Genomic DNA, 19,294 nt, shown 5'->3' with positions numbered 1-19,294 from the left:
ATTTATCCAACTATGCAAGCTACATGCAATTTATAATGATGACCCCGAAGGCATATAAGGAGTTTAGAGGTCGGGCACTGGGCTATGAATATAGATCAGGTGTTGATACAGACGGTGATTTATTTAATCCAGTGACCCAGGAGTATCATCTAGTTGGAAAATTAAATCATGAGATATTCAATATATCCCAATGGTTACCCCCCAATTTCAAGGTTGACATAAAGTTACAACTAGCCCCATCGAATTTCATTTTATGAAAAACACTTGCTGCAGCACCTGATGCAAATGTCATTATCACTTCGGCAATTCTTCATGTTCAAAAACAACAGGTTATGAGCTCTGTTGCATTGGCTGTGGAAAAGCTAAGAGCCAATGGTAACAATATTAAACTTCTTTTTCGCCAAACGATCTCTAATTAACTTCTCACTGCCACTGGCTCTCGCAGTTATACAGATTCATCATTTATCAATGGAGAAATCCCATCAAAACTCGCTTTGGCCTTTGTGAAGAGTGCCAGTGCCGTTGGATCCTAGACAGCATCCCCCCATGATTTTAATTTTTTCGGTCTATCGTGCCTTGTGTGCAAAGTGAATGGAATTCCACTGTACACTCTATCATTTGATAAAAAATCCTACAAAACTCTGTATGAGTTGACCATGCAATCCCTAGATTATGACTCACAACTATTTGAAAATTGAATAACCGATTCAATATTGTCAAAAAATCATGGTGTAATTATCTTGGACTTGTCTGGCACTCAAGATATAAGCATAGTACGAACGGGGAATGTACGTTTAGAGTGCACATTTGCCAATGTCTTGACTGAGAGTATCATGCTAATATAATTGAGTCAATTTGGAACCTATTAGGAAATCACACCCGACGATAGTGTTCTACTAGACCTTGCACCATGAACACAAACCAAATAATCAACGTATTTAATATGGATTTATACATGTCCCAATATAACTCCTCTTGCATACAATCGGACTTTATTGAGAAAATTCCAAGTGTGAACAATATCCTAATCACTGTTAATAGCAGTCCATCGACTTTGAAGACAGGTCATTAGCTATGCATCTTTCAAACAGTGAAGAATAGCGAATTTTTTTATCCCCTTGGCCTATCATATAAATTCTACACTCCTCATATCAACAACTTTATTGAGAAAAGTGGGAAAACTATTATTCAAAATCAGAGTTGAGTACAGGACTTAACGACTAAGACATGTGGCTTTCATGCATTACTCTTTTTCATGTTCAGATGTCCTGGCTATACGTAAAATCAGTTTCTCAGCATTTACGTTGACTTTCCTTGATTGAACGACTTTCTAGTGGAAAATATTCTTTCAAGTGTGTTTAATATTGATTTTAGTGCCCTACGACTAAAATGTTCTAAAAATGTATGTAAAATTGTTTATTAATAAAAATAATGCATTTACATGATAAAAATGACTTTTCTCCTCTTTAGATTTCTTCTTCAACTACGTTTAGGTATTTGTCGAGAACAACTAATACAGGTAGATTATCTGAATTCACTGTAGACTGATCCTGATGTGCTGCAATGTCAGGGTTACATTTTCTACAGTATGATGTAACTTCACTCTTATCATATCTCTTTGTATAGTCAATGATACTATTCTCATTCCTTTTTTAAATTCACATGTTTCAATTTGCTTATTTGAAGCAATGTCACATACACTGTCCTCAAGTGGTGAATCACATTCCGTAACAGCCAAATAAAAATCAGTAGGCTTATAATCATAGTAGCCGTTGTCTTCACAACGTTGACGTAGAAAACAAATTCTTTTGTTGTTCCAAAAGTTGAATCGTAGACCTGGCTCCTCCTCCCAAAACAATCTAAAGCCACGACGATACCAATCTCTTAGCAATAAACTAAAATCACGTTTAGGATTCTTTCCAATCATACCAGGATATGTATTCTCCCACTGATTACATTTATCATAGTGGCAATTAGAGCATAGGTGTCCTCTATGATAAGAGTCACACACCCCTTCAAGACAGGAATTACAGCCTTTAATTTGTGTGGCATATCCTTTTTGCAATTTACACGGGTTTCATAATCTGCACTTTCCATCATACTCACCAATCATTGTTTAATTCTCACATGATGACCAGATGCCCAGTATATACATACACAGTGGACATGTATGGAACATTTTTTCTTGTGTTGATACTCTCACCGGCAAAATGAAACTGAGCTACGATCAACAAATTGAGTGGGATAGAGAGAGAGAAGAGTATTTCTTCCTTGAACAACATCTTTCTCGTTAAAAATTCATAGTCTTAAGTTTCTAAGCTAGTGTGTCTGTTTAAAAGCAAATCCACTTTATGATTTTGTCTTGTCGTGATTAATTAGTCAATAAATTGTGTAAATGCCTTTCGACCACGCGTAAAAGCTTCATTCAATAGTCTAATTAGGGAGAATAAGTCTTCATTATATCGACAAGCATTCCCTGAGGAAATATCTTCCTTTGAACTGATAACTCCAGAAAATCCTCATCTAGAATCAAACGTTTTTCCATCGACACACTATTCCCTATGATTTTCTACTTCTCAAATCTATTCACTTTTTAGAGTCTTAAAACTCTCACGACCATCTTTATACTAAGCATGATTCTTTTTTCTACTTTAAAAATATAAGCTAACCTACTATAGAAAATATTATCTTCGATTTAGAAACAATTTTATTTAATATAATTACAACAATAAAAATCCCTGATTCAATTTATTTTCCTCGATATGTTTCACTAGTGTATCTAATGCAGCTTGAAGTCTATTTATATGCAAAATGTTCAGTTTTGCAGCAAAGGATAATTGCTCCTTCAATTTAAATTTGCTCAGTTATATCACATATCTTGCATACATATCGTCCCATTCAAGGCTTAGTCTACATCCTCGTGTAACTTCCACTGCCACGTTTGGTACTCTCGCCTTTGTATCATTGCTGCTACCTGCTCCATCATCAAGCTCCAATAGTGTAAACATACCACTCATTTTCTTTCCTAATATCGTCTCAAATAATAATAAACTGTTCTCTCTCTCTGAATTCAATTCTCTTACTAATATGAATCACAATGAAAATCACTCCTTATATATGAATTCAATTACTATACTAATCAAGTTGGCGTATATTGAGTACCGTTAGTAAAAACATCCCTTGTACCGTCTGTATCAATAGATGAATGACCGTGGTAAGCTATGTACCGGTGAAACTGCACACATATTCATGCCTCAGGCTTTTAAGTTTCCTTGTAGGGTTGAAACCTTATAAATGCTTACTACTCATCAGTGTTTGGGCATGACTCTTTTTGGCTGGGCGTCATGTATTTCTGTTAACAGTATATATGTTGCAAGTACCGCCAGAAAAGGTCTCATCAGAGGCAGCGCTATAACGTTGCCTATAGTAAAGGCATTAAGGCTTCAATATCTTATCCGTCAGGACTATGTGGCTCAGTGACTAATATGTGCCGCTTCATTTGAAAAGTGCTGAGACATAACCCGCAGAATTCTTTAGTTGTGTCAAAAGCTTTGTATACAGACAAGGAATTTTTTGGTAGGGGGGGGGGGCAAATTAAATATCAGAAGCAAGTGTGAAACACTAGTTAAATATGACCTAACACCACGTGACAACAAACAGCTAAAGAAGGTGTAACGTCTTTTTAGAGATGTAGTTGTCTTAAGGATCTGTCAGTATCTAGTTATTGAAGAGTGAACTCCTATAATCGGATTACTTTTTCAAGTTAGAAGGATCAAATTTGATTTTGTTTTAGTCTTTGCCATTCAGTAATTTGATACAAGTGTAGACTTATACGTGCGTATCATAGCACTCTTTATGGTTGTAACTCAAGCAAAATTTTATGAAGGACTGAAACCGCTTCAGGCTTTGCTGGATAAAGTATAAGCAGAGCAGAAAAGTTTTTCTGTGTCAATAATTTCCCTTCAAGATGAAGTTAGTCAAATATCAGCTGAAAATACGAATCTACGAGAGGAATCTAAAAAGCTTCGAAATGATCTAGAGCAAGAAAAATTGCGGAATAAAGATTTGGAGAGTAAGCTTTTGGACATCGAAGTAAGAGAAAGAAAGTTAAATTTGATTGTTCAGGGTCTGCCAACTGAAAAGCATATTCAATCAGTGACTAGCAACGTAAGGTCTCTTCTTTCTGACAAATTGCAAGTTACCGAGGACATTTCTCTTACCAAGTGCTATTGCCTTGCGAGAAATAGCAGTTCAAACATCACTAGTAGGAAAACTAGTGTTCGACCGGCCCCTGTTTTTATATCGCTAGACACAGATCATAGCATTCAGGCGATTCTCAGTGAGGTGAATAAGTTGAAGGGTAGTGGAATTCGCATTTGCACTGATCTCCCACCAAAGCTAAATTTTCTATGGAATGATCTATTATCCAAGGGAAAGGACATGCGTGATTCGGGTTCGGTTCATCTTACGCGTATTAAACAAAAAGGGAGTAAATTATGGCTCGAGTGTAAAAAGTCTCCGTCTTCACAGTGGGTTAAGATTGACTAGTTACGGTGATTAATAATGACATTCGTTTGGTGAGATTATTTTTATTACTTTATGTAATGTTTCTCTGTTCATAGGATCTATTATTTTTATGTCTTGTGAGGTTTTTTGCCTGTCTGTAGACTTATTATAAGTTTATTTTCTGTCTTTTTTGTGTGTTTCTATTATTTTTATTTATTTTGAGGTTTTTTGTCTCTCTGTAGCTTATTATAAGTTTATTTTCTTTCTTTTTCGTGTGTTTCTATTTATATGAAGTAATTGAGTACAATAGTTTTTTCTGTATCCACATTTCATCTTACAATGAATAAGTTCAGTTTCTTTCTCTTTTTTCTATTTATTTTCAAGCAGTTTCTTTTTCTTTCATCATTATTTTCGAGTTCTCGCTGGTTCAGTTGTTTTTGCTACGTTAAGACTCAGACGGTGTGCATTTTGCGTAAGTTTCTGCTAGTCCTGATCATAATTCTGATTATTTACATTGGATGATAATTGCATTTGGGATAGACTGAGAGACCTAGAGTCTAACCCTTTTGACTTTTCCATTTTCCAGAGCCATGATAAAATTTTTGGAAATGAGATAAATGATGGTGGGCTAATTAATTTTCCAAATTGTAGATATAAATTACCTTCCGAGGTTTCTGATCTTCCCAGTACCGGGGTTGTGAGAACAGGATTTTTAAATTGTAGAGGTTTTTTTAGTTCACAGGATGATCTTGTCGATGTAGTTCATAAGCTATCTTGTCATGTCGTTGGATTCTGTGAGACTTTTCTCATAGACACGGCTCCTCATATTTCTTTTCCTGGATATCAATTTACTTTCAAAACCGACTGACAAGGCGCCAAGGTGGTTTGGCAGTATTAGTTAAAGATGGTATCTCTTTTCGATGCCTTGTAAATCTAGAAGGTTCTCATGAGGAAATGCTTTTTGAAGTAATGGTAACTGAAATTAGTCTTGGAAAAAAAGATATAGTTTTTTGCGAAGTATACCGACCTCCTTCTTCTCCAGTCAAGTCTTTCCTCTCTAAACTCCATGATTTTTTGCATCAACCTCATTTTCAAACTATAGATGTTATCCTCTCCGGAGATTTCAACATTGACCTTCTAGAAGCTTCAAATGAAGCTTCTGTTGATTTATTGTCTTCTTGCTTTTCTGCCTATCTGCTTCCTACTTGCCTGATACCTACAAGAATTTCACCTAGGTCTGCTTCTCCCATTGATAATATTTTTACATCTTTACCAATTAAAGCAAATTTTGCTGTTTTAACTGATATATCGGATCATTTCCTGCTGGTTTCAGATTTAGCTTTTACTTACAAAATACCGCAGGTAAGTAGGGAACGTCAAGTACGGTTAATAAATAAAATAACATTAAAGCACCTGAATGAAAGCCTTGGTCTATTGGATTGGCAGGATGTAATATCCACGGAGGATACAGATGTGGCAACTGATACTTTCCTAAGAAATTTCAATTGCTGCCTTGATTCTAGTTGCCCATTTGTTACGAAGAAAATGTGCAGAGAAAAATTTCCTATAAGGCCGTGGATAACGTCTGGAATTTTGATATCAGTTAAGAAAAAAAAACAGTTTTTTAAAAAGCAGTTAAAGAATCCAGCTAATTATAACTTTAAAAATTTTAAAATTCTCAAAAATAAATTAACCGCACTGATACAATTGTCGAAACATAGGTATTATAAAGAGTCTTTCGAAGAAGCTCAAAATTCTCCTCGCAAAACGGGGTCTTTAATTAATTCTATTATTAAAAAACAAAGGAATTCTAAGTTGCCTGAAGTTATTAATTTAGAAGATGGATCGACTACTAACAAATTGGAGAAAGTGGCTGATGTTTTGAATACTTATTTCGCTAGTATAGGAGAGAAAATTGTTTCATCAGTAATGAACCAGTTTGATTCACGAAGTAATAAACATTGTTATTCATACCTTCCATCTCCTCGAAGTAATTAAATTTTTCTTACGCCTATTTCTTGGTCTGAAATAACTAAAATAGTGTGTGATATAAATCCAGGTAATTCAGCGGGAATTGACGGGTCTATTTCTATAATTATTAATGAAATATTGTCTGCAGTAATTTTACCATTATATCATTTAATCAATCTTTCATTTAAAAATGGAGTTTTCCCGTCTGCTTTTAAAAAAGCGAGGATACTTCCGCTTCGTAATGGTGACTCTCCTGAAAACCCATCCAATTACCGCCCCGTTTCTATTTTGTTGGCATTTTCTAAAATATTTGAGAAGGCACTTTATAAGAGGATCTATAACTTTCTTAAATCGTTTAATTTTTTCACAAATTTCCAGTTTGGTTTTAGGTCTGGACACAATACTGAGCACGCTATCATTGCTCGCATCCAATATATTCATGAATGCTTAGATAGAGGTGAAATTCCAGCAACAAAATACTTGGATTTAAAAAAAGCATTCGATACAATATCCCATTGTATTCTTTTTCGTAAATTGGATAATTGTGGTGTGCGCGGACCGGCGTTGGATCTAGTTAAATATTATCTTGATAAGAGAAAGCAACGAATAGATGGAGGTAATTTTCTCTCTTCGCCTGTTCCTCAGTCCTCCATGGTTGGGGTGCCTCAGGGCTCTGTCCTAGGGCCTCTGCTTTTTCTAGTTTATATAAATGATTTTCACCGCGCTTTGGCAATCCCATGGCTCAGCACACATTTTGCTGATGATACGGCAGTTTTAATTTCTGAGAGGAATGAAGAGGAGTTGGAGGCAAAACTTGATACTGCATTTTCTAATGTTCTTGAATGGTGTTCTGCAAATTTTATTGCTTTGAATTTATCAAAAACTAATTTCATAATTTACGGCAGGAAGTCAAATATATGCCCTCGTATTACCCGAGTTACTTCTTCAAAGTATCTATTATCAATATCTCGGGCGAATGTGATAAAGTACATTGGACTTATGATTGATTAAAGATTATCTTTTAAAACACACATTCAAAATATACGCTTAAAGATTTCAAGGTATGTTGGTTTAATGCTGAGGTTGAAGCATTATTTGCCCTACTCTGCTTTACGAAGCATTTATTTTGCTCTGATTCAGTCTAATATTAATTATTGTTCTCTAGTATATTTATCTACATTTAAAAGCCATATTAAACCAATACAGATTTTACAAAATAAAGCAGTAAGAATCCTCAACTTTTTATTTCATCGCCTATTTCACTTCCAAACAAGTCTTCTACAGCATCTTTATATACTTATTTAGATATACTTCCAGTTTCTCACCAATTTACTTTTGGAGCAATTATTTTCGAATTTAATTATGACATTAAGAAATTACCGCCATATTACCTCAATCAAAGTTTGTTCTCCCAATCACAAGATTTACATCGTTATAACACGCGACAAAAAAAGAGTATATACATTGACAAGTATAGTACTGAGAGATCTAAAGTCGCACCGTTTGTATCAATAGCCCGGTGCTGGGATGCTCACAAGGATTTTATTGATAAATTTTCTTCTACCCATTTAATAAAAAGGAATCTTAAATTTCATTTAGTTCAGGATTATTTTTAATTAAGTGTCTTTTTAATATGATTAAGTTATTTGTTTGGATTTTTGTTCTATGTGAATGTGGGCCTCTCGGCTATCTTTTAGTATGAATTTATATTTAATAATATTGATCTCTCTTTTTTTTATATATATTTATATTTATATTTGGATCCTGGGCTAGCTGCTGCTTTCATATTATTTTTGTATTATTGTATCTTTGCCGTCGTAATTATCTTTGTATTGTAGCGTAAAATTTTTTATTGTATCTTTGTCTAGGCCTAGTTTTTCGAGCTTGTCTCCCCGTGGGCCTATGTCAATTATATACATGTATATGTTAATAATAAAATGATTGAACTTGAACTTGAAGGAATTTTTGTGAGCCAACATTGTTGTCAAATTTAACTAATTAGTTTCGCTCATTTAATTTTATGGTTCAATGTAGCAATTGTAACAAAAATATGGTTCCATCTTCAAAAATTCAAAATTTTGAAGTAACGAAAACGAAAATTCCTAGAAAATCCTGTTTTTCGTCCAATAAGTATAGCTGGTGAAAAAGTGTGTTTATTTTGATTTCCTTGAATTATTATATATTTATTTTTAGTATTATTCATTGACGTTGCTTATTACAGCGAGTTTTGGATTAAAAAAAGAAGAAAAAAAAACACTGCACAATTGTTTCCTCAATATTTTAGTTGTTTATTTCTTTTTTGTCCTTTTCACTTTTTTTTATAAAGTTGATTTATTTACACTTACTTTTAATTTTGAGCTGAACAGCTGGACTTTCGGTAGAACCGATGTCATTTTGAACAAAGCATGAATAACTGCCAACAGCTTGGCGATTAACTCGCTGAAGAACCAAAGTAATACCACTTATCAAATAGCCATATCCGGCAGTCGGACTCAACATTTGACCCTGAAATTATATCCAAATTAAAACTAATAGAAGAAAAGAGGGATATAAAAAGAGGAGGGGGAATCCACAATTCTTAGTTTTTTTTTTGGCATTTTAATGATAATCTGGTATATTCATTTAAAATGCCATTTTTGGTATTTTCGTTTAAAAACGGAAAAAACAATAGTGTTGCCCCACCCCTCCCTCTGGATTTCATCCCTCCTTTCTCTGTTACAAGGAAAACTATTGATACGACGAAAACTGCAATAATAATGTAACTGTAAATACACACTAATTTGGTTAAGATATAGCCATGTCAGAAATTAAAGGGGGTATCTCATATTGGGGTTATTTGTAAGAGAAAAACATAATTATGGAATGTTATGAATTTTATGGAATCCAAGAAAAACAGGTTTTCTGTACTTATACAAGAAAACACTTAACGAAACTATAATGAATTGCTGAATAGTTTTAGTTCAATCGATTAAGGAGTGCAAAGTGTTTTGTTTGATAGTCTTTGTAAGAGGTTCGGCCAAACCTTTTGCCAAATTAAGTAAAAAAAAAACAAGTTTTTTTTAACTGAAAGTAAGGATCAACATTAAAACTTAAAAAGAAAAAAAATTATTCCGTATATGAAATGGGTTATCCCCTCTTCAACACCCCGCTTTTTACGCTAAAGTTTGAATCTTTCTAACAACTCCGCCTTATAAAACAATAAAAAAACTTTCATGATAACCGAAACTGTAATAAAGAGTTTTGACAGCAATACATACATTAAAAGAACGGAATTTTCACGATGATGTTAAACGTGTAGAAGATTTAAATTTAAGTTTACCCAACAAAAGTAAAGAGCCTGCGAGAATTTGTTCCAGTTTCAAAAAAGAGGAAAACCGCTTCAAAAGGGGGCTAAATCTTGAATAAACTGGACCAGTGTATTCGGCATATAAAAAACTGTATTGGAGGTATCAAGCCCCTATTCAGAATGATGCAAAATTTTGCATCTTTTCTTTGATGAACGATCATGGAGGGGTATTTATTTGCTTTTTTCTGTTTTAGACCGAAAAGATACATTTTTCGTAATGAAGGGAGTTCAGAGGCTGATTGTGTAATTAGGCCATAATCATCTGAATAATCGTTAAATTCAAAAGAAAAACGAGAAATTTCCCATTTTGAAGTTAGATGCTTTAGGGTCCAGTATTCCATTTCCTGTTTCTAAAATTATCAAATTTTTGTTTGCTAGTATATTTTGACAAGTATAGTCTGGATATGAAATGCTGGAGCCGTTCTAATGTTGGAAGATGGTTTGAGGTCGCTGTTCTGTCATAAGCTCCCTCCTCTGTCCTTATTCCTGAAAGGGAAACCCTGCTTGCGTGGCGTCATACTGGCACCTGAATCATAAATCTTTCATATTTTTGCCTAACTAGGACCGTGACTTCAAACGATGCTGCAGGGGACCTTGAGGAGTAGTGCCCATCAAGGATATGGTAGCCTTTTAAACGATACACTGTAGCACTGGATGGAGATTCATGCATTATTTTCTGAATTTATTTGTTTTGGTGGGCTTTTTTTGGGCTGAAAAACCCCTTCCTAGCAAAGTTTTCTATTATGGGCTTCCTCCCAGCTGTACTAAGGAATCCCTCCCTATGAGAATTTGAGAAAACTTTTCAGAAATAGTTGAATATGAAACTGGAGAGTCTGAAATTTAATATTGTAGAAGATGGATGAAATAATTTTAGGAAATTCGCTTTGTGAAGTAGCAGATGGAGTCTTAGGGAGGAAAGTTAAAAACGCAGCTACTAATATTAGTAAAAATAAATTAAACTTGACACAAATGAGGAGGGGTTTGTACCATATTTATTTGAGCGATTATGCGGAATGTAAGGAAAGTAGATAAAACATTAAAATATTCTCTTATCGTTCTATCCCTATTTATACGGATGATTTGATGGACTCTGCCCTAAGAAAAACGGCAAAGGCTATGGGAGGGCAAGGAGTCGTTAGCAAATGGGAGGAAAAGTTAGCAAAATGAAAGATGATATTGGCTAAAGCGAAGATCGATCAAGTGGATAACTTCACTTACCTGGGTGGTATTATTGTTAAGGATGGTTGATGCAGAAAAGATATTAAAAGTAGATAGCCAAGGCTTGGGGTGTTTTTTTATGTGTGTGTTTTTTTTTCAGGTGAAAAAGCTTCGGGAGAAAAGAAAAATAAGTCTGCTAGCCTACAATAACGGAGCAACAGTAACGTTAGTGGTCAAGTATGGTTCTGAAGCTTGGATGCTAGTAGAGGGGGGTAGCAGCCCGACCGGGACAAGGACTGGTACAAGACCACAAGCCTATTTCTACTACCAGTGCAAGATAACAGCCAATCAGAGGGCTAGAATACTGCCAGTACAAAATTAAACGCTATTTTCTAAGCCAATCAGAGGGATGAAATACGACCGGTACAAGACCACACACTCATTGAATCCGACCTGGTGTTACATCAGAGCAGATTTCTGAGAATTGATTAGCAATGGATTTGCGCAATAGCCCCAAGAGGTCTTAGCAACCTTAACTAATATAAGGAAGGATTGTCAGTATAGTTGATATTAGTGTGAGAATAGAATTCAAGGAGTGAGAACAGTTTGACTTTACTCGTTTGTTTATTTGGCAAGATATCTATTTGCAATAATGAGTGGAATGTTTACACAATTAGAAGTTGATAGTGGAGCTGGTAGCAATAGAAGCAATGATACAAGAGCAAAAAATTGCCGTAGAAGTCATGGGAGGATCTCGACTTTGTCTCGAGTGGGAAGAAGTATATGCAAGATACGTGTTATCTTTGAGTAAATTTAAATTGGAGGACCAATTATGCTTCTCTGCAAAAGTCGATATAATACATATACATAGACTTCAAAGTGCTTTAAATGGAATAGTGAAGTATATTGAGGACAATAAGTTATATCGGTAATTGTATATGTGTAATATATTATTGTTGTAATTATGCTCACACACAACAAAATTGTTTCGATATCGAAAATGTTCCCTTTCTTTTTGTTAGATTTTTAAATAAGTAGGTTATCGAACATTCTTGAAGTAGAACAAATCGTGGTTAATCTGAAGTCAGCAGTGAGAATATTAGGATTGAAAAATGAATGAATTTGAGAAAGAGAGAATTAAGTCGAATCTTGTGATTATGGAAAAACGTTTGATTCTAGATGACAATTTTCTCGAGTTATCTCTTCAACGGAAGATATTTTCTCAGGAAAAACTGAAAATATAATGGGGAATGATATGGCTATTGTATGGGCTATTGTATGAAGCTTTTACGAAGTTACTCAAATGCTTTTACTCAATTTATTGATATATTAATTGAAACGAAGCAGAATAATATCGTTAATATACTTTTGAATACGTTGCCTTAATTCTTTGTAGATTACTCTCCCTTTAAAACAGGTTTTGTAATGTCGCAGAGTTATTCCTCTCACTCTCCTATCCCCCTCTGAAGTTATCGAACCTAGATCAGTTTCATTTTAGCTGTGAGAGAGTTGACATTGGAAACCAAAAATGCTCTACACATGTCCACTATGTATGTATACTCTTGGCAGTTGGTCATCATGTGAGAATTGTATAAATATTGATAAGTATAATAAAAAGTGTAAATTATGCAATACGTGTAAATTACATAGAGGATATGCAGTACAAATTAAAGACTGTAATTCATGTCTTGAAGAGATTTGTGACTCTCACTCTAGAGGGCAACTATGCTCCAATTGTCAATACGACCAATGCGATCAGTGGGAGAATACTTATCCTGGTATGATTGGAAAGAATCCTAAAAGTGATTTTAGTTTATTTCTACGAGATTGGTATCGTCGTGGTTTTAAATTATTTGGGGAGGAAGAATCAGGACTACGATTCAACTGTTGGCGTAACAAGACAATTTGGTTTCTACGTCATCGTTGTGAAAACGCTGCCTATTATGACTATGAACCTAGTGATTTTTATTTGGTTGTTACAGAATGTGATTCACCACTTGAAAACACTGTATGTGATATTGCTTCAAGTAGACAAATTGAAACACGTAAATTCCACAATATGAATGCAAATAGTATTATTGAGTATACAATGAGATATGATAAGAGTGAAGTTACATTGTACTGTAGAAAATGTGAACCTGACTTTGCAGCCAATCAAGATCAATATACAGTGAATTCAAATGATCTACCAGCATTAGTGGTTCTCGGCAGTTGCCTATACACAGAAGAAGAAGAAATATAAAGTGAAGAATAAAGACATTGTTGTTGTGTATACACATTTTTTTAATAATAAACAAATTTACATACATTTTTAAAACACTTTACTCGTAGGGCACTAAAATCAATATTATAAAGGTCTGAGAGGATGTTTTCCACCATAAAGTCGTTCAGACGTGGATTGTCTACGTAAATGTTGAGAAACTGCCTGTAAGTATAACCGCGACATCTGAAGACGAATTATAGTAGCGCATGAAACCGTAACTTTTAGTCGTCAGATCCTGCACACTCTTCTGGTTTTGAATAATAGTTTTCCCACTGCTTTCAATATAGTTGTTGATGTGTGGAGTGTATAATGTATAGGGTAGGCCGAGAGGATAAAAAAATTCAATAGTCTTCATTGTTTGAAAGATGCACAGCCAGTTACCGGTATTCACAGTCGACGGACTGCTATTAACAATGATTAGGGTATTCTTTGCACTTTGAATTTTTCCAAGGAAGTCCGATGGTAAACAATAGGATCTGTGTTTGGACATATAGGGGTCCATATTAAATACATTGATTATTTGACTAGTGTTCATGGTGCAAGGTCTAGTAGTCACCCAGTGATGGCTCTTATAATGATTTTCTCGATGAGGCAGCTGAAGTCTCTATATTCTTAAGACCAGTGACTCTTAGAGAGCTTGAGACAACGGTGAAGTCAATGAAGAATTGAGCAGCTGAATCGGATTTTTTTAATATTAGAATTCTTCGTTCAGTTTTCTCTATTATTTCAGGTCATTTGTTGTATTTGATTAATTCATGTTTTAAGAGTGGAGTTTACCCGGATTGTTTGAAAAGTGCTCATGTGGTACCCCTGTTTAAGACTGATGACAAGAATGATATGAATAATTACAGACCAATATCAATGCTACCAATAATATCGCTTCTGTTTGAAAAACTGATTTATGTAAGAATGGTGGATTTTTTAAATAAAAATTCTTAATTTCACCCTACTCAGTTTGGATTTCGTCATGGGATGTCAACAGAGCAAGCTTTGCTTTTTTTAACAACATTTGTCAATGATTCGTCGGATGCGGGTTTGAAAGTTGCGTCTGTATTTCTGGACATTATGAAAGCATTTGACTCTGTTGACCATAGTGTATTATTATCAAAATTAGAGCATGCCGGTATTCGTGGTAATTTTCATAGTTTGATTTTGTCTTTTTTGAGTGGAAGGAAACAGTGTGTGGGGGTTGGGAGTGTTCATTCTGATTATATCAATGTGAGATGTGAAGTACCACAGGGTTCTGTGCTTGGACCCTTGTTGTTTTTAATCTACATCAATGATTTGAATGCGTGTCTTAAAAGGATATTTAGTCATGTGGGACCTGCAGCTAGAAGGTCAAAGATGATATTGCCTATCTTCGCTGATGACACACAGTATTCTGTGGCAGCTGTGACTGAGGCAGATTTATTTCTGCTTTTAAATACAGGAATGAGTTGTATTGAAAGATGGATGCGTTTAAATAAATTATGTTTGAATCATAGTAAAAGTAAATTTATTATATATGGAAGAAGTACTAATTATTTTCCTTGGATCCATGGTATTCAACTAGAAAGTGGATATCTCCAGAGACATAATTATGTCCAAAATCTTGGTGTCCAAGTTGACGAGTGTCTTGTGTTTAAACCTCATATTGAATCACTGTGTACAAAAATTGCCTGAAATGTTGGAATGCTACGGAAACTGAAACATTTTTTCCCTCCTAAAATTTTAAGAATGCTGTATTTCTCGCTAGTTCATCCGTATTTGTTATATTGGATAAGTCTCTGGTCAGCGACATTTAATACTTATCTACTGCCATTGAGAGTTCTATAAAATTAAAGCTGTTCGTGTTTTATCTGGAATGTGAGGCTCTGATTTGTTTCGAACGCAATACGACGGTATTAAGATTCTGCCACTGTTCGGCCTAGTTAAGTTTTACACGGCATTATTCATGTTTAAAAGTTTCAATAGCCTGCTACCTGCATGTTTCTCGATTGCAGATACTGAAGCTCAACACAGATATGAGACAAGAAATGCCCATTCAATACGAACCCCGTTCCCTGTAACAACAAGGTCTACATTTTCTATTCGTTTTTATGGCCCAGCTGTCTGGAACAAACTTCCCGAGGAGGTAAAAAAATAAGACAGATCTGGATGAATTTCAAAATTCCCTCAGAGTAAGCTGTTTTTCTCAATATGTAAGATTTTAGTGGTTGTGTATAGAGAATGATTGGTCGAATGTTGTTGGTGAGATGATTGTTTGGGTTTTAAATGGATGAGTGATTTATTTCTTTTTTTTATTTATTTTTTTTTCTCCTCTTTTTGTGAATGTTGTGAGTTGTGTTGGGTTGTTTGCGCGGATGATTCTCAAGTTACCACTTTTTTGTTGGAGGGGTGGGAGAGGGAGGCGAGAGAAGATATTTGTTTGTTTTTGGGTTGGACCCTTTTTGGGTTATATTAGGGTCCGAGGAAATAAAAGATAATAAAAGAAAATATTATATATATTTTTTTTTAAAGTGTTTTTCTTTTTTTTCGGGTTTTTTCCGGCATGCAGTAGTGCATTGGATTGTGTTTTTTAAATGAGATGTTTGTTTATTTATTTATTGTAACCCGTTTGTAAATGAAAAAAAAGTAGAACACTGCCTTCGGGAGTGATTTCCCAATAGGTTTCAAATTGATTTAACGAGAAAAGTGCGACACTCTCAGGTAACGGGTCAGCAAATGAACACTCTAAACGCACACTCCCCGACCGTACTATACTCATATCTTGAGTGCCAGACAAGTCTAGTACAATGATACCATTGTGAATCATGATCTAGGGTTTGCATTGTCAACTCATACAATGTCCTATAGGATTTATCAAAAGATAGATTGTAGAGTAGGATTCCATTTACTTTGCAGACAAGAGATGGAAGCTCAAACATCTCAAATTTACGTGGGCAGCCAGTCCACAAACCTATTGCACTAGCGATTTTTACAAATGCCAATGCTAATTTTGATGGAATTTAGCAATTGATATGGGACGAGTCGGTAAAGGTGCGCAACCCTATGGCAATATGACGTTGATTGGTCATTGTATGAGGAGCAAATAGTTTAATATAATTTCCACTGGCTCTCAGTTTTTCCACTGCCAAAGTAACAGAACTCATAATTTGCTGTTTTCGTACATGTAGTATTGCCGAGGTGAGGGAGAGTGTTACATCAGGATTGGCTGGAAGTTCCTTTCGTAAAATGAATTTAGATGGAGCAAGCGTCAATTTTATTTCCACTTTAATATTTGATGGTAGCTATTGGGGTATATTAAATATTTCATGATATATTTTTCCAACTAGATGTAATTCACAAGTTGTAGCATTTTTAAGTTCATCTGTACTATTAGTATCAGTAATTTATTCATATCCATTGGAGGTGCCTCTCAGTTCCTTGTATGACTTGAGTGTCATCAACATGAACTGCATATAGCTTGTATAATTTGAGAGATTGTTGCTTGTGCTCACCAATGTGCCATTTATGTAGACACTGATTTGACGAAATAATTATGTAATAAACAATTTTCATAGGATATTCCATCAGCACGAATTGACATGTAAATCTATAAATGTCGAAGACAAGTCAATAAAGTAGTCCTCAATTTGAAAGAGAATAGTATCGGAGAGCAATTGTTGTGGATGAAATTGTTCATAGTATCCATGTTTTACACTCACATCAACATTTTCAGCATTGAATAGATTTAAAGATGAGGTGATTGAAGGATGAGAATCCTTATGGGGTAGATATGCCATTTTTCAGTCTATGAAAAGAAATCTAGTTTCGATCTAACAATTCTCTTCCTTGGGCTTCTTCTTCTGTTTACTCTATGTTTCGTGTTTCCTTCTTTCTTTGACAGGGGTGATGTCTTTCGTTTCTGACCTGAGTAGAGACTAATGAATGGTGCATTGTTTATCGACCTTTTTAAACCTTTTCCATTTTGTCGAGGTTTCATTTGCTTGCCAAGGGTTCGCACACTGGACCTAAGATTGTCCGAAGCATTTTTTTCAAAATCCTTGCCAAAGCTCCAATCGTATAGTGTAGTGGATGCAAAATCTGTCGCAGCTGGTACAATATATTTTTGAGCCAGAGGTAGTGTAGAGCGAAATAGCTTAGCAAACCAACTGCCAAGACTATAGCCAGACATTGAAGAACGACCATGGTATTAGTCCATTCCATTGCCCAGTTGTCTTGGGCCAAGAGTATTAACATAGAAGTCAATATCAGGACAAATGAACACCACTTTTCTATTAGACATCTTTTCTTTAACACCCTCAACGATGGGTCGAAAATGGCATGTAATCACAGCCAAACCTGTTGATATTGCTAGAGGATCACCTAATTCATTTCTTAGTTTTAACTGGCAGAGCTCCAAATAAGAAATGTTTACAGGGATATACTGAAGATGCTTTATATTGTAGTGATGAATATGATCTTGATTGGTTTTTGGTTCAAGAACTCGTAGGAGGGGAAAATTGCTATTGCCAACTCGGGATGTTTCAACAAATGAAGCATAAAGAAATATATAAGTGTCCATGAAGAAGGCAGGTGGGTAGTCATCAAAAATAACAATAGTGTTTCCAGCACTTTTACTATTGATTATATTAAGTTTAAAGCCAAGAACATCTTTTAGATTATCATTGAGAATAACCTTTTCACTGGCAATTGGTGATCTAGTATATATGTTGTAAAGTGTTTTTTATGGTATTTTGGTGATGTTGTGGTAGATACCTTTATTCTCCTTTTATAGGGGAGATAAAATATGGCCCTAAGGTAATTAAACTTTGGTAGCGTGCCTTAGGCTATGACCTGACTAATGAGGCGTACCAGCTGCGTATATTCGAGAGACTAAATGTAGATTCTAGGGAGGTTGGCTATAATACAATAATTTTATTCAGTTACCATATACTAGTACAAGGTGTAATAATAGATATATATTCAGCTGGGACTGGTTGTCCCAGGTAGACCACAAGTATCAGGAAACTACAATAGTATATAATAAGATATTTAGACACTTACAATAATCCGACAATATTCCAAGGAATTTATAAATCAACAGACCAGAGGTCAGTCTCGCAGGAGATTAGTATCAGTCCGCCCCTTCCCATAAAATTTATCTTTTATACATTTTATAGACCAAACCTTAAAAAAACCTTATCAGGACCCACTGACGTACATAGCTAGGAGGTGGTAATTTCTCAATTTCCTGTTAAGCATAGACTTCCCAGGATACGTTCCTTATCTTAATATAAAGTGGTATTTCTAAACTTTTGTATTTGCGTCTTAATAATTTTACTAAATTCCAAATTGACTTAGTTAGAAAGCCTCACCACAATACTCCCTATTTTAAGAAGAGTTGTCCCAACTCTCAATATTTTACTTTTAAAATAACTTAATTTTGTTCATAGTTATATGCTGCCATCTTTGTGTCATTCTCTGCATATACCCTCAAAGGGTTTCCTTAGGGTCATGTTTATGGTCAAATAAATGCCATGTCCTTTTTTGTGCAAGGATATCAATTTTGAAATTCATCCTTGTTTCTCTTTTTCTCTGTCTCTAAGACTGTAAAATTCTTTTTCACCCTCATTCTCATATGCTTCTTCTGTTTTAGCTTGATCCCCAGTGGCTTAAGCATTATATTAGTGGTTCTGCTTAAATTAGATGTAAAGTTATATTCGAAACGTTTATTAATTATTTGAATTTAAATTTAATTCCCATTAATAATTTAAAGTATCTGGGTGATGTGGTTGATATACCGTTTATATTTCGGGGTTAGAAATGCCTTAGATAAATAATACATAACAATTTTGGTTTATAAATTTTTAAATATTTTTCCATCACAAAGCATTTTCACATTCTTTCAATAATATACAGCCAATAAGACTACGTAGCACATTTTCTATGCCGGATTTAAGTTCTGATTTTATCTCACTTTATAATGAAATTGTAGTGAAGACTGTAATACTGCATACAGTTTCCAAAATATCAGTTGACCAGTTATGGTTTGATTTCTGATGGTATGAGCTGTTAGTATCAGGATA

The 19,294-nt window shown here is 34.7% G+C and overlaps 1 protein-coding gene across 1 annotated transcript in view; it reads right to left on the bottom strand.

The window, feature by feature from the left end:
• Positions 1 to 19,294, bottom strand: part of LOC148949688 (protein turtle homolog B-like) — a 211,503-nt gene that overhangs the window by 82,362 nt on the left and 109,847 nt on the right. Inside the window, exon 10 of the mRNA XM_089093061.1 lies at positions 8,823 to 8,982. Within this exon, the coding sequence (XP_088949187.1) occupies positions 8,823 to 8,982 (160 nt within the window). The remainder of the gene's footprint in view (positions 1 to 8,822; positions 8,983 to 19,294) is intronic.

The sequence above is a fragment of the Artemia sp. Qi Xiang Cuo genome, chromosome 8 (assembly GCF_049724085.1).
Source record: "Artemia sp. Qi Xiang Cuo chromosome 8, ASM4972408v1, whole genome shotgun sequence".
Taxonomy (NCBI): domain Eukaryota; kingdom Metazoa; phylum Arthropoda; class Branchiopoda; order Anostraca; family Artemiidae; genus Artemia; species Artemia sp. Qi Xiang Cuo.
Note: the sequence above shows the minus strand (reverse complement) of the source record. Positions and strands in the feature narration are given on the sequence as shown.